Below are 14,726 nucleotides of genomic sequence, written 5' to 3' on the forward strand. Positions count from 1 at the left end.
CTTTACACTGGTTTCATTTTCCAACGCAGCGCAAACAAATTTCTGCCTAATTGCCCAAATGAATAAAGTGCACATCGGTGCTTTAAAGGTGATGGGATGAAGGGATGATGATCCAGGACACAGCTGCGGCTCGTTGCTCAGGCTCTCTGCCATCTGCTCCACATTCACCCTCCCAACATTTGGCTGCCGCTGTGATTCATGCACCCCCTTTTCCTATTCATCTTCTGCAGAATCCATCCGTTTATCCAGCCGTGCATTCATCCATCTCTCCCTCCTCTCTCCGCGGTCGCAGTGCATGGGGAAGAAACCTCCTGGTCTGCACTGGAGCCCGGGCAAACCTCTCGCCCAGGCAGTGCCACAGCGCCGCTGCTGCTGGATGAGCCTGGCTGGCAGGAACGTGCCAGCAGTCTTGGGTGTGGCGCTGCTCGTGCTGGAGGGGGCTGTGCCCCTGCACCGTGCCACCCTGCACCCCTCTGACCGTCTCTTCCTTTCCCAGTGCTCATCCTTCTGATCCTCACGCTGAAGCGACACCACAAAAGCCACCTGACCTCTGAGGATGACGAGGACATGAGGGACAATGTCATCAAATACAATGACGAAGGGGGTGGCGAGCAGGACACGGAGGCCTACGACATGTCGGCCCTGCGCAGCCTCTACGACTTCAGCGAGATCAAAGGTGGTGACGGGGGCGGGGGGCCCGGAGAGGGGGGCCTGGGTGGAAACCCAGCCTCCGAGCTCCGCGCCCTCCCGCAGTGGGTGCAGAGCCCGGACCTGGACTTCTCCGTGTTCAGGGACTATATCTGCAGGAAGGTGGAGCAGGCGGATGAGGACCTCTCTGTGCCGCCCTACGACTCGTTCCAGACCTACGCCTTCGAGGGCTCAGACTCCCCCGTGCCCTCCCTGAGCTCCATCAACACCTGGTCCAGCGCCTCGGAGCAGGACTTCTCCTACCTGGGGGGCTGGGGGCCGCGTTTCCGGCAGCTGGCAGCGCTGTACGCGGGGCGCAGGGGCGAGGAGGACACCGAGGAGTCCTAGCCGTCCCGCCGACCCCCGCCAGGCCGCCGGCGCCTCCTGGACCTGGGCTCTGTGCTGCGAGGTGCCGCGCGGGGACAGCGCGTGTCTCCGGCCGGGCTCTGCAGCGGCCGCAGAGGGGCCGTGCCGCGGGGCCAGGGGCACCGGCTGACGTGCTCCTCGCAGCTGCCTCCTGCCCGGGTGCTGCCGCGCCGTGTGGCGAGGCCGGAGCGCCCAGAGGAGCCGCCAGCCATCGGCATCTCCTTAACACCAGTCTCCATTAAAGCACTACGCATTAATTTAAGGAAGAGAGAATCTAATTCAAGAGAGTTTGGAGGGAGTTTCTCCCCCACAAATTATCATTTAAATAGATCTGTTCAGTGAGCCCAGTTCAGGAGAGGAAGAGCAAACCGGGAGCCTTTTGTTGTCTAAATTGTTTTTGTCACTTGAGTCAGAGCATTTGAAGTGCTTTGATTTCTTTAAGAGCTTTCCTTGCAGAGGGAAACAAGCTTTTAACTTCTGTTCAGCTTTTTCCCCCTTAGGTTCACTCGCTTTTTAGAGTCCCCCTTCTCTCTGGGCGTCGGAGGGAGGGTGCCGCGCCGGGGCCGCACGTGCTGGATGGGGGCTCCAAGGTCACATCCCGCCTGGAGCGACCGCTGCGCTGGAGTGCACGTCTGAGCACGCTCTGCCTCTAAGCTGCGGCTGCTTCGCCTCTCGGTTCTTAGACCTTTCTTGTGGTTATCAAAGCTGTTTGTGGTCTGAGGGGGCTCTCCCTCCCTCCACAGTGGGCGTTGTCCGTAAGGTCCGGATGTGCCATGGCCCCGGTGACAGACACTGAGGCGCGGTGCCATGCCTGGGCCGCGGAGCACGGAGCAGGCCGGGCCCGGGTCTGCAGGGCGCTCGCCCCGCGCCAGCTCTCCACCAAACGGTGCGGGCAGGACCTCGGTGCACCCTGGCCGGGGAGGGGGGGCAGCTGCGTCCTGGTTAGAGGACTGTGCTGTAGGGAGCAAGGGGACCTCAGCCCCCTGGTTTGGAGGGATAATTCCTGCGTACACCCAGCTTGACAGTAAAGCATCACCACTGGTGTCAGAAAAGCAATCCCCAGGACCTGCGCTTAGGCCAGATCCTGCTGGTGCTGCTGTGCGGCCCAGGCAGGTCTGTGACACCTTGGGGTACCCGGGTGTCCCTGCCCTTCACAGTGCCCTGCAAGAAACCGGCATGAGCTCCCGCAGCGGGGCCGCTTTTGTACGAAATCCCTGGTTCAGGAGGCAGGTTGGGAGGAGGCCGGCGGGATGTGCCATTGCTCCTCGGGCCGGTGGGATGATGCTGGAGGAGAGCACTCAGTGCCCTGCACCTTCCCCGCCTGCTGACTCCACCCGGCGTAAACTGACTAGCGTGTTAAGCAACTCCCTTGGGCAGCTTCTCCAGCCGTGCTGGCTAGTGCAGCTCCTTATCTGTTCATGTTGGATAAAAATCAATTATATCATTGATAGGTAACAGATAAGGTCTCCCAAGGCCTGACACATCCTGGGCTTGTCATTGGGTTTGTCCTTTTAGTTTAGCCACAGTGTTTTCTCTCCTTGGAGAAGGTTTTAACTGTAAATGTACATGCGTGTTCATTTTTTACTGTGTGTTGCTTCCTGGCTGCTGGTGTTGGTCCTTTGGCTGCAGCGTGAGACCTGACAGTGGAGAGGGGCAGGACGTGTCTTTGCCGTGGCTCCTGCCCTTGGTGGCTCCTGCCCACTGCCGCCGTGTCAGCTCACATGGGAGCAGCACGTGGCTGCCGCACTGGGGCCGGGAGCTGCTCGCTTCTCAGGGTGTCTCTGGCCCCCCGCAAAGAGGTGGCTGCTGGTTCACTGTGATGATGCTGGGGAGGCAGCAGGGGGCCAACGGGCTGCTTGGTGCTGGCCCTCGAGTGCTGGCTCTGGCCACGCCGCCTCAGGCAGGCGATGCCCCGCACGCCAGAGCTGGAGAACGGAGAAAGCCCTCTCTTTCCTCAGGAATGTGTTCGTGTTTTCCCTCCGAGCTGAACAGCTGTGCCCAAGCCCCTCTGGAGCTGGCCCTTCCTCTAGCAGAAGTGTTGTGCAATAGCAGGGCTCTGTCCATGGCAGATGGGGTCTGACAGGGTATGTGTGTAGCAAACCCTCCCACCGGGATACTCCCCACCCCTGACCAGCCAGTTCTCTCCAGCACGCATGCGCGCACGCTTGCGTTTTAATTTCTACCCCACATGTAAATACGGGAGGAGCGCGGTGCCGAGCGAGCCGGCTGCCCTGCGCGGCGCTGCCCTGCGCTCCCTGCCCACCCGCACCTGCAGGAGCAGCTGGCAGCTGCCACAGTGTCTGATGGAGTCACTTTGGTTTTCTTTCTCTACCCAAATGAAATTAGGAGGTTGATTTCCTCACCCTTGTTATTTTTTCAAGGTCTTTCTAGGACCTGGAAATAAATTATTTCCTTGTCGTCTAGCCTGGGTCTTATTTGCTTATTTTTTCTTGTTTCGTTTCCTCACGTTGCACTTCACGGTCCCATCGGCGCCTTCCCAGAGGGACCGGGCTGGCTGCTGTACAGCAGGATGGGCCCAGGCACAGCCTGTTAGCATGTTCCCTGCTGAGAGCTGGCGGCCAAACTGCCTGCCCCTCACAGCACCTTCCCCTGGGCAGGACGCCGCTTCTTGGGCTTCTTCCTATTGTTCATTAAAGGCTCATTAGAAAAAGCTTCTTCAAGAGAAGGATCAATTTTTCTGTCTGAATTTGAAGGAAATGATGAAAAAAATGCCCTTGGCTTTCTCCGTCTCTTCCGCAGGAGAAGGTCAGGTTGTGCTTTGGGTGGCCCGAGGTGCGGGGTGCGTGTCTGCCGCGCCTGCCCCCAGCCAGAGCCCCCTGGCACCGGGGTCCGGGCTGAGCCACCGCAGCCGGCTGTGGGCTCCTCGGCACAGTCCCTGCAGCGCTGCCCGTGGGGAGGGAGCAGCTCGTCCTGCGCGGGGGTCGTCGGTCCTTCGTCCTGCAGAACGGGCAGAGGCAAACTGCACACCAAGCAACAAAGTCTGGTGATGCGTCCTCATGGTCTCCCTTCCTCAGCCGACAGAGTTCCTCCATGTTCTTTGAAAAGTGCGTCTTCGGTGTTGTTCTCTTGAGTCACAGGCGGCCTTGCAGTTGACCAACCTCCCACAGGCACAGATCCTGCTCAGGTACCGGGTCACTGCAGCTGGGCATTGGCAAAGGGTTTGCTACCATGACCCATTCTCAGGGCAGTAATGGGGTGTTACAGCAGCGTTCAGTTACTGTCTGCAGAAAAAAAATCTCCTTCCAGCTCAGTTTTAATACTGAAACGATGCAAATAAATAACACTCTAGCCTGACCACAGATAAATCAATTGCTGGTGGTTTTCTTGATGGCCAGGGACCAGGGAACGATCAACGTGCTAAGGGCAAACAAGCAGGACCCTCCCTGGGCCCAGGGAGCCTCGCCAAGGCGCAGAGCCACGAGTGCCCCGGCAGCCCTTGGCGGGGGCATCCCGCTGTGGGGGGCTGGATGCGGCATGCAGCAGCTGGCTGGCATGGCAGGGGGGGACGTGCTGAAGTCTGTGGTGTCATCGGTGTAGGTCAGCAGATAGCACGGGCAGAATTCAAACCTCTCCAAAAAGCGACAGTCATTTCAACAGCATCTTGCAGTCCTCACTCCAAAACAGGCTTATTGATCCCTGAGGTCTGTAAGCGTTTCCGTATCCTTCACCATCCTCGTGCCTCCACTCCCATCCTGCTCCCTTGATTATTCACTAAATGTTATAGAAGAAGCATCTGGTGACCTTTGACGACAGCAGTTAGTGGGACGCTGTAACAGAAGTGAACAGCCTTGAGGCCAGAGGGTTTTCCGGACGCACAAGGTGTGCTGCCAAACCTCAACGTACGCACTGTTTTTCTTTTCACAGTTGCAGCAGTTGCCTCTCTAGCTGCCAGCCTTGAGCGGGCCTTTTTGCGAGCATCATCACTAATTGCCCACACACAGTGAGCGTGTCAGCACTGCGCTCACAGCTGTACGCTCCAGTAGTTCTGGACACGTTGCCCAGTTGCTGTTTGCGGAGCTACTGACGGTTGCTGTGTGTCTGCACCCCGGGTTCTCAGCCCAGGTCCGTAGCAACAGGAACTCTGGTGCTCCAGCTGCAGCCAGCAGAGATGTGCTCTCTCTGAATCCTGCTGCCCAGCTTCAGGCACCCGAAGCAGCCGCCCGGTTATCCTGGGACTTGGGATCGGGGGGGCTGGGATGTCCTAGGAACTCCCCGCAGTCAGGGCGCTCCCAGCAAAGGAGTAACAAGTGCCAAGCACCGAGTGTGAGGAGCCTGGGCTGTGCAGAAGGATTTGCTGCTTGGAATCGTGGAGGAATGGAGAGCTCAAAGCAACAAATTGCCAGCCAGAACCAGACCCTTAACTACAAAAGAGGAGGATTATTGAGAGCTCTGATTGCAGAAGCATCTGTGAAGATGCTTTAAGAGCTCCATGCCCCTTCAACACAGCCTCTTTTGAGGAAATTTTTCTATAGCAACTTCTCGCTCTTCAGCAGTTGCGTAGCAGCCTCTGGCTCCTTGCAGAGCAGGGCAGGGGCAGGTTGATCTCACTCCTGCAAGGAGAGGAAGCCAGTCCTGCTGTGCCCACTGGTGTCCAGTGGCAGATCCAGGGGCTGAGCTGGCCGGCTGGGCAGACCCAGGGGCTGCTCTGCTGGTGAGTGTGGAGTGAAGATGCTTCTTCCAGGTCAGTTTTGTCACGTCAGAGTCAGCCCTGGGGGTGTGGAGCATGCAGCACCATGGGCCAGGGCTCCCAGCTCGTTAAGGACTCACGTTTGTCCGAGCGGGGTAGTGGGGGCACAGGACAGGCAGTCGCTGGGCAGAGCGGGGTCCCACAGGAACAAAGCAGCTGCGTGCTCAGGAGGCGACGGTGGTGATGGAACCTGCTGCTCTGTGCCCTGCGTGCTGACGCCTGCAGCTTCGGGTGTTTCTTTCCCTGAAGGAAGGCTGCTGCAGCTGGCTGCTTTGCAGAGCAGAGCGCAGCAGCTCCCCTGGTGCTGCTTTGTCCGGTTTCTTGCCAAAGAGCGGCTGCTCCCCGGGTGCCCTGGCTCCTGCGGTGCTCCATGTCCTTCCGCAGAGCTCCTGGCATCCGCGCACAAGTCATCCCCTCAGCACCCGCTCCGAGGCTGAGGCACGACCCTCGCCTCACGGGGTGCAGCCTGCGGCTCTCCGCTGGCGGAGGACGGTGGCGTTTGCCGCTGTCACATTCTGAAGGAGTCCCGCAAGGGCTCCGCTCCCGGCCCCGGCACAGCCGCTGCAGTGGCCACCTTGAACGCCTTCGCTCTGAGCCACGGCGAGCTCCAGCCGGCGAGGTGTCCAGGCCTCCTCCAGAGAGCTACTTATGAAAGATGGATGTGATCTGCTGGGATCATTAAGGGGAAATTAAAAAAGGGCAGTGATATCTGCAGCCCCAAGAGAAAAATAGATCTCTGGTAACTGAGTGCAAGCAAGGCTGTGTAAGCCTCCACCTCCCACTCACGTTGGTAACACGCTGCTCAGGAGGGTGATCACTGCTCCCCTCATATCCTCGGAGGAAGCTGCTCTGTCACCAGAAAGCTGACTCCTTTAACCACCTCTGCCACAGCTAATACCACAGCTCCCTGCATCCTTTCATTTACCAGGCCCTTGAGCTTCCTTTAGGGTTGGTATCAGACTCTCCCTGCTCGGCTTATCTCAATTTTCCATCTCTGTGCTCAGTGCAAAGACAGCAGCTGGGTCTTGTTAGGGGTTTCTTGCTGTGCTGCTGTGCTCCGGTCTGTGCTCTCTCCTTGCTGTGGCTCCACTGCCTCCCAGCCCTTCCCGGGAGTGTTTCCAGCATCCCGGAGGTGACCTGGGCTTGGGCTCTGCAACAGCAGGTATCCTCCCTGCTCACTGGTGGGGACGGGAGCCGAGTTTCCAGGCAGCTGTCATGGCTGTGTTGCCACAGCCAGGGAAGTTATAGAGTAACAAAATCACTGAATTTTAATTGGCCTTGGAATCTTGCTCCGGGGCAGTCGGTTAGTGGGGCTGAAATCTCCCCCTCGCCTGGCTGAGTGTGCCGGGGCAGTGCGGTGGGGAACGGGCGTTCTGCTTCTCCCTCCGGACACCGGCGCCGTGCGGAGCGGCCGGGCGGGCTCTTGCCTACTCACACATCCCAGCCTGGGCTTTCTCCTGGCCTCCGGATCCTTTTACATATGAGTGTGGATTTAATGACTGTTCTTCAAATTCTTAGGGAAATACCTTGGGCTTTGCAGAGTTGGATCCAACACCGGTGGGCAGAGCCTGAAAGCCATAGGGATACGCAGCGATTGCACCCCCACAGCAAAGCAAACCCAGGGCCCTGGGCACATCCCCATCACACGGCCCCGGCTTTACAGAGGGCCACAGCCCAGCCTGCCCTCGCCACTGCCCTCGGCGATGCCGGAACCCAGGTGCAGGGGTCAGCATCCGGCATTTAATGTTGTGGCACTGGGCAGCAAGGGAGGGTAAAAATGGGAGTGGGAGCTGACAGCCTCAGCATTTGCCTCTCCTGGGTGGTGCAGCGTGGCACGCTGCCCACCTGCCGCTTCTGCTGCTGCCTTGGCCGCTCGTTCGTGGTTCAGATCCAGGCGGTTGTTCTTGGACATCCCTCATCTGTTGCCAGCAACAGCGAGTGTTTGTGCCCTGTCCAGCTACACTGTAATTTTGTGGACATACATTTTTCATCTGCCGCCATCGCTGCTGTGGGGGAGCTGCTCAGGTGAGTGTGAATTAGTCCAGCTGTTTGCTGGGAGGAGCAGACGCCAGCCATTTCTAAGCAGAATGCATCCCCTTAGCTGGTGTTTTAACCATGGTAATTGGAAAAGTTTTAATCCCTCTTCTGCTGGGGGAAGCACGCATTGCTAACAGAAACGATCCACCCCAATTTATCCCCAGCTGAGTCAGCCTACAGCAGCTTCCTCTGCGGTCAGAAGTCGCTCACCTTTAGCCGGGAACCAGGCAGCTGTTGAAATCCCTTCACATTGCACGCAAATTAGGCATTGAAAATACTCATTACAGCCAACATGACACGCCTTCATTATTCCAGAATAATTGTCTGGAAGGCTCAGCTCGCAGCACAAGCTTCACTTGGTGCAGAAATGTGATAAAAAGAAAACAGGAAGTGCAATCAATGCTTGTAATCCTTTTAAATAAAAAGGTACTTGCTAGTAGCTGCCAACATCTTTAAAAAGCTGTGATTTCCCTGGAGAGAGCCCTTATCAGCTATGACTGCATGTCATTCTGGCTGTCTGTCAATCCATCAGACTTCAGTGCCACTGACATTAAGAAGCCAGGCGTTAAGATTATCACATTTAGCCGTAATGTAGCACAGATTGTGTTGACATTTGGAAAGTATTCCACCACAGGAGCCATTTGACTTCAGTACTTTCTTCCCAAAGCAGAAAGTGCTTTGAAATATGTCAGGGAGGGAGCCTGCTCTGCCTGCGGGGTGCCGGATGGCTTTGCCACCCTGGCGTCGTGGTGAGGAGGAGAGTGAGGGCACGCAGGTGGGATGACCAGGAGCAGGAGGGACTGCGGCACACGCCATCGGCACGGAGGGCAGGGCCCGGCTCCCGGGGGGCTGCTGGGGGAGGAAAGCTGCACTCCTCCGCTCGCAGCTTTCTCTGTGCAGCGATGCGAGGCCTCGGCCCGCGCCCACCAGGTCTGAGCACAGCTTGCTCTGAGGTTCAGCCCCGGCCTGCGGCAGCGGCTGCTTCCCGGACAGACGGCTCTCGGGTTCCGCTGCTGCGCCTGGCGCGAAGCCCACTCGTGCTTTCGTTGGCGGAGGAGGGGTCCCCCGCGCACGCCCAGGGCCGCCGTGGTGCCGCACCAGCCCTGCTGGCAGGGACCAGGGCAGCAGCACCCGCTGCACCCGCTGCAGGGACAAGGGCTCCTTCCCTCCTCCTGGCACAGCTCCTCCGGGAAGGCCTCGGCTCTTCCTGCAGCGGAGAGGGCGATATTCCAGGCCATGCGCTGGGGGGAGGCTAGGCTGGAGAAACAATGGTAAATTACCTGAAATGAACTGATTAATCTCTTTAAATAACTGTGAAACCATTTTCCAGAAAAAGTTAATCTACTCTAAATGGCTCTGGTGCTTTTCCTGGGCTCCAATCAATATGTGGTCGCTTGCTTTTCATGTGTAATTCACAGTAATTGCAAAAGAGCATTTTCTGAAGAAAATTACATTCTGCAAGCAGAAATGCAAAGACACACTAGGTCCAATTAGCTTTAAATCCCAGAACAAGGCATGCTGTGGGATGCACAGGTGAGCTGAGGTGCTGCAGCACCACAGCTCAGGGTCCTGGGTTCCTCTCCAGGAAGGCGCTGGAGGTGCTGGAGCAGGTTATGTACACCCGGCGTGGCCGGGAGCCTCTGCTGCTGCCAGGTCTGGCTGCCGGGACCCTGGCCTGCGGACCCCCAGCCCACCAGCTGCAGAGAGAAGGTGGCTGTAAGATTGCAAGGGTAGGCAGAGACACGTCCCTCTCCTGCCACCACAGCGGCAGATGCCACTGGGGCGCGCAGGCAGCCGTGCTGCCCTGCCCAGACTCAGTGCTGCCCCTGCACAACAACTCTCCCATCACCCCGGGGCCACTGTGCTCCCGGATGGGCCCCTGCATGCAGAGCCGAGGTAGCCCAGCCGCATGTCAGATCCCCTCCCCTTCATCTCCTGCTTAGGTTTGCGTGTGCTGGGTTTGCCCCATCCTTGCCCAGCCTGCTCACACATGCCCACGCGACCAGCTCTGGGCCTGCACCACCCCGGGGCTGAGGAGGGCTGGCGAGGGGCGGCCAGCTGGACGGGCAGAGCTTCCCCAAGGCTGCCTAACGGGTGCTGAGGTCCTGCCCAGCCTGGAGCCATGGCTGCCCAGCGGGAGGACAGGCACCCCTTCTAAGGAGTCCATTGCTTTTCCATCATCTGCTGTAAAACCAGAGCATAATTTTCCAGGATGTCATTCTAATTCTAGTGGGAAAGCTTATTACTTGTGATTTACCCATAAAAAAGCCTGGCGACTTACACCTCTGTGTGTCTGTGGGTTTGCCCATCAATCCATCACGGGGGCTGCGGGTGGGCTCTCGGCAGGGCAGGGGCAGCGCGATGTAGGGCCGAGGTGAGCGTGCCGCTGTGATTGACATCCTGCTTTTACCATCCGTAAAGCCTCTGACATTCCTCTTGGCTCGGTGCAGATCTGCACTGCTGAGCTCCAGCACAAATGTCATTAAAACATGTTCTACCCAGGGTACCTATAAATAATTGAGGCAGCAGGTCTGCGCTGAGCTCTGTGCTGCAGCTTTCTGCTCCTCCAGTGGGGGGGCCCAGGAAGATGACCTTTCCTTCTCCCATTTGCCATCTCTGGAAGGACGGGGTGCCTGGCACTTCATCCCCACACCCATTTCTCTGCTGTATCCCCCCGGATGCTTCTGGAGCTTGGGGGTCTGGTGAGCACGGACCTGTCAGGCTCCAGAACTTGCCCTTAAAGGCAGCCAAATGAAGGGTGGTACAGAAACCCAAAGTGGTGCTTGGCTCCTACCTGGCACCCAGGCAGAGGGTCCAGTGGTCCCAGCGACCCGGGACTCCCGGGGCTGGCAGCCCCAGCCCCTGCACCGTCACAGCCAGTGGTTCCCAGCTGCCCACTGCTGCCCAATCCTCGCAGGGTTCCCAGCGCTGCCCAGGGCAGCGCCTGCAGGTCTCTCTGCACCAACGTGTGACCTGCACAGGTGTCAGTGCATGGTAAATACCATCTAAAACAGCTTAATGCACTTGGACGCATCTCCAATACTGTCACTAAATGTGTGGGAAATTCACGAGCCTGGCAGGGAAATCCTTGGCCAAGAACGTTTGTCACTGCGGTGGCCTTGGCAGTGCCTGATACGAAGCAATCAGCCTGTGAGCAGTTTTCCTTGCCTGGCCAAGGCTGGTGGGAGCATCCTACCCTCTGGGTGAGACCCACCAGGCTGCTGGCACTGTGGATAAGTGACGTGCCTGCCACCCCCACCCCCCCGTTCACAGGACATGTCCTTCTGCATGTGCTGTCCTTGACCCGGGCTCCTGCAGGCCAGCAGGCACAGCCGTGGGCTGGCAGATGAGCTTGCAGACAAGGCAGCAGCGTGGGACAGCAGCGTGGGACAGCAGAAGGCTGCTCAGCCCCTGCGAGCAGGGGCACGTCTCTGGTGAGGGGGGCGAGCTCACACTTTCATCATCACCCCCCCCCACGCCTCCCGTCAGGCAGGTGCTGGCTCCTTCCGTGCCCACGAGCAAGTTGCTTATTTTCTCCCTTCTCGTAACAGCCACCAGCTCCCCCGTGTCAGTGGGAGTCATTAACAGGCATCACGTTGGGAACATGCAGTGTAAATACTGAGCGCTAATATCACCGCTCCGCGGTGCTGGCAGCAGTAATCCCAGTGTGACGCCATCCCCGCTGGCAGCCTGTGTCCTGCCGCCCCTTGGCTCCACCAGCCTGTGTCGAGGCTTCTTCCAGCTCTCCCAGCTCCCTGCGGGTCAGGCGAGCCCACATGTGGGAGCCGAGTCACGGCCACGCGTGGAGGTGTGCAGGGGGCACCCCCCGTTGCCCAGCGCAGAGGCACGCACGGCGCCACAGCACGGGGATGTGGTGATGGAGGAGCACCCTCTGCCCCGGCAGCAGACCTGCGCCGCGTGTCCTGGCCCAGGCTGGCAGCTCGGGGAAGCGGGGCTGAGCAGGGCTGTCCTGCCCCCCATCCCCCCACGCACATGCCTGCACCGAGGCTGTGCCTGCACATCGGCCATGCTGCCTGCACATCGGCCCTGCCCGCACCATGGCCGTGCCTGCTCCGTGGTGGGCACGTGCGGGCGCAGGTGCTGTTGCCTGCGTGCGGAGACGTGCAGCCATGCAGAAGCACGTGTGTGCTGAGGCGCAGACACTGCGCTGTGCAGCGCGCATATGCCCTGACAGATCGTGAAGGTGTATTAAATAGCAGCTGTCGGGCTCTTTCTGAGCACAGCGGTAACACAGTTGGGACCATTGTGATGTCTTCTTAATTTAAACTCCTGTTGTCTTTCAGCCACGTGCTAATGAGGGCTAATGGGGAGATCAGCTTGCTGTTTGCCAGCCTGGCTGTGTGCTTTGCTATGGCAAAAGCAGCCTGGCTGTCCTCGGGAGCTGGGGCCTTCCCCTGCCTTGCTGCTCCCGTGGGGAGGGGGCTCGGGGTCTGCTCCCCAGGGCGCGAGCTCCAGCTTGGCGTGTCAAAAACTGCTCGGCTGAGCCATCTTCTCTGACCAAGGAGCCGCAGGACTCGTTCGCGGAGTTAAGCCTCCTCGTGCTGTTCATGGGCTGCCCCCACGGTCTCTGGGTCTCCCTTGTATCGCAACAGCCCCAAGAGCCCTGCTCCGACCCTGCAGCGGGGAACCCGCGGTGCCAGCGTGGCCCCTCCTGCCCCTAGAGGCCCCAGACAGCCACCCCCTTGGGACCCTCCCCACAGGGAAGGGGCTGCGAGTGCTCGTGCAGCCCCTGGTATGGCCCCACCGCGCCTCGGGGTCTGCGTGGGGCGCAGCGGTCTCTGGTACCCAGAGGACCGTAGCCCTGGCTGCTTTGGCCACCGCTCAGTGACTCGTCACCCGCGTGCCTGTCCCAGTAGCTGTGGTGCTGGTGCTCAGGGATGGAGCAGCTCCACGTGGGAAATCTCTTCACAGGGCTGCCGTAGGCTCTGCGGGAAGGATGGAGCTCTGGGAGAGCCCTGGGGCCCATCGTCCCTCGCTCTGCCCATCCCGCACTCCAGGGCTGCTTGCTGTCCCCCCTCTGCAGCCGCTGGTGCCGGGTGTGCAGCGAGACCCTGTCCCAGGGCTGCAGGAGGAGCCGGCAGCGCCGACGGGCCCAGCTGGTGCCCGGGCAGCCCATCGGGGGCCAAGTGGGGTGTGGGGAGCGCGGCGGCGGCCTGGGAGCTGCTTCTCCCAGCTCAGTCTCCCCAGCCCTGTGTAGCACTAATCCACATATTTATCAGGATTAGTGAAGGATGCAACAAATGTACAGGCAAGGCAAAGCAAGCAGCGGAAAGACAGAGACAATGAACGGCAGCAGGCGAGGAGGGAGATAAGGAGGAGTGTTGTGCAGAGCCGGGGCGCGGCGCGAAGCCGCACAGGCACTCCCTGGCCAGGGCTACGGAGGAGCGACGTGTGCGCCCTGCGCACGCGCTCTCGGATACCTGCACAGACACGTAGAAACGCTCGTGTTTGCTCACCACCGTCTCTGTGCAGACAAGAATAAGGAAGAAGAGAGGTAGTCTTACCAGAGATCAGCCATCAATGTTTAGAAAAAGCCATCGAATACTAACACAGCCACTTACGCCATATTTGCATACTTGCTTAATAAAAATTACGGCTGTTCGAAGCCCAATCATTAATTACCCAGCATATTTTCTTTTAACTCCCCCCCTTTTTTATTACAGACTAAGCTGTTTTCCTGCTTATTCAGCAAAAACTCCTCACCATTCCACCAGAACGAGACATGCAATAAATATGTACTTATTAAGTGTGCATTACAACTACACAAGCTGGGAGAAGTAATAACAGGCCCAACATAAAGCTGAAGTATTTATGCATGTACCTAGGGCCACTTTAGCTATTTATTTTCACAAAGAAATTAAATTAGATAGTTTGATAGCTCTCAGTGTGATTATGGTAGGCATTTACATAGGGCCCAGCCTGGCAGGTGGAGACGTGTGTGACGAACAAGCTTACACTGAGGACGGGCTGCGGCTGCGATGCCCCTCGGTGCGGGCAGCTGCCTGCAGTGGCCGGCCTGCCCTGCCCTCCGCGCCGGGCATCCCGCGGGGACAGCGGGCAGCGAGGATGGGCCCCCGCACGCTCACTGCTGGGACCCGCAGCAGCGCTTGGTGGGAAACGCGGCACTTGGCAAAAAACTCTTGGGACGTGGACGAGGTTTTCTCAGAAAAATTGCCTTTTAGAACCATTTTCGCTTGAAAGAATCACAGCGTCTTTTGTGAGATTTTAACGCTCTTTCTGTATAAATGCTCCGAGGCAGAAGCCAGGACACCCCCCGAGGAGGCTGTGCTGGAGGGGCAGCCGGGGCCGCCCCCCGCCGCCGGGCGCCCTCCAGCCATCACCGCCCCGCGGGAGGCGCCGCAATTAGTGAGCTACCTGATTAGCGCTGATTGCGCACCCCGCCTCCCCGCAGCGTGGGAGCCCCCCCCCCGCCCCCCGAGCCCGGCGCTGCTGCGGCTCTGCCCCGCCGCGACCCCGCACCGGCCCGAGGGCCACCGAGCCCGGGGGCCACGGAGCCAAGGGGCCACTGAGCCCAGGGGCCACCGAGCCCGGGGCCGGGGCCGCCCACAGCAGCACCCCGCAGCTCTCCAGGGACCGGCTTCCCCGTGCACTTGTCCCCTTGGTGCCTGCTGTCCCCCGTGCCTGTCCTGCGGGTTCCTGATGTCTCCGGGTTATTAAAGGATTTTTAATTAGCACCGAGGATGTCAGCCCGGGGGAGTGATGAGGCGGCTGGGAGCCAGCCCGGCCCCCCAGTGACAACTGGCAACCCAGCGTCTCGCTCCCTTGATGCTCCCCAGCCCATCACCTCGCAGAGGGACAGTGGGGACCCCAGGCCCCGTCCTGCCACTGCCCCAGACACGGGCACGGTCCGATCTGCTCCTCCCTGGCACAGATTTTATCTAATCGA

The 14,726-nt window shown here is 59.2% G+C and overlaps 1 protein-coding gene across 5 annotated transcripts in view; it reads left to right on the forward strand.

Moving 5' to 3' along the window:
* Nucleotides 1–3,476, forward strand: part of CDH22 (cadherin 22) — an 83,431-nt gene extending 79,955 nt beyond the window's left edge. For 4 of the 5 annotated variants that reach the window (XM_074842996.1, XM_074842998.1, XM_074842997.1 and 1 more), the window contains one exon: nt 497–3,476. In XM_074842996.1, the coding sequence (XP_074699097.1) occupies nt 497–1,035 (539 nt within the window). In that variant the 3' untranslated portion in view covers nt 1,036–3,476. Of the gene's footprint in view, nt 1–230 lie in introns of all 5 variants that reach the window. The other variant, XM_074842999.1, reaches the window with a different exon arrangement.
* The last annotated feature ends 11,250 nt before the right edge of the window (nt 3,477–14,726 follow it).

The sequence above is a fragment of the Strix aluco genome, chromosome 17, assembly GCF_031877795.1.
Source record: "Strix aluco isolate bStrAlu1 chromosome 17, bStrAlu1.hap1, whole genome shotgun sequence".
Taxonomy (NCBI): domain Eukaryota; kingdom Metazoa; phylum Chordata; class Aves; order Strigiformes; family Strigidae; genus Strix; species Strix aluco.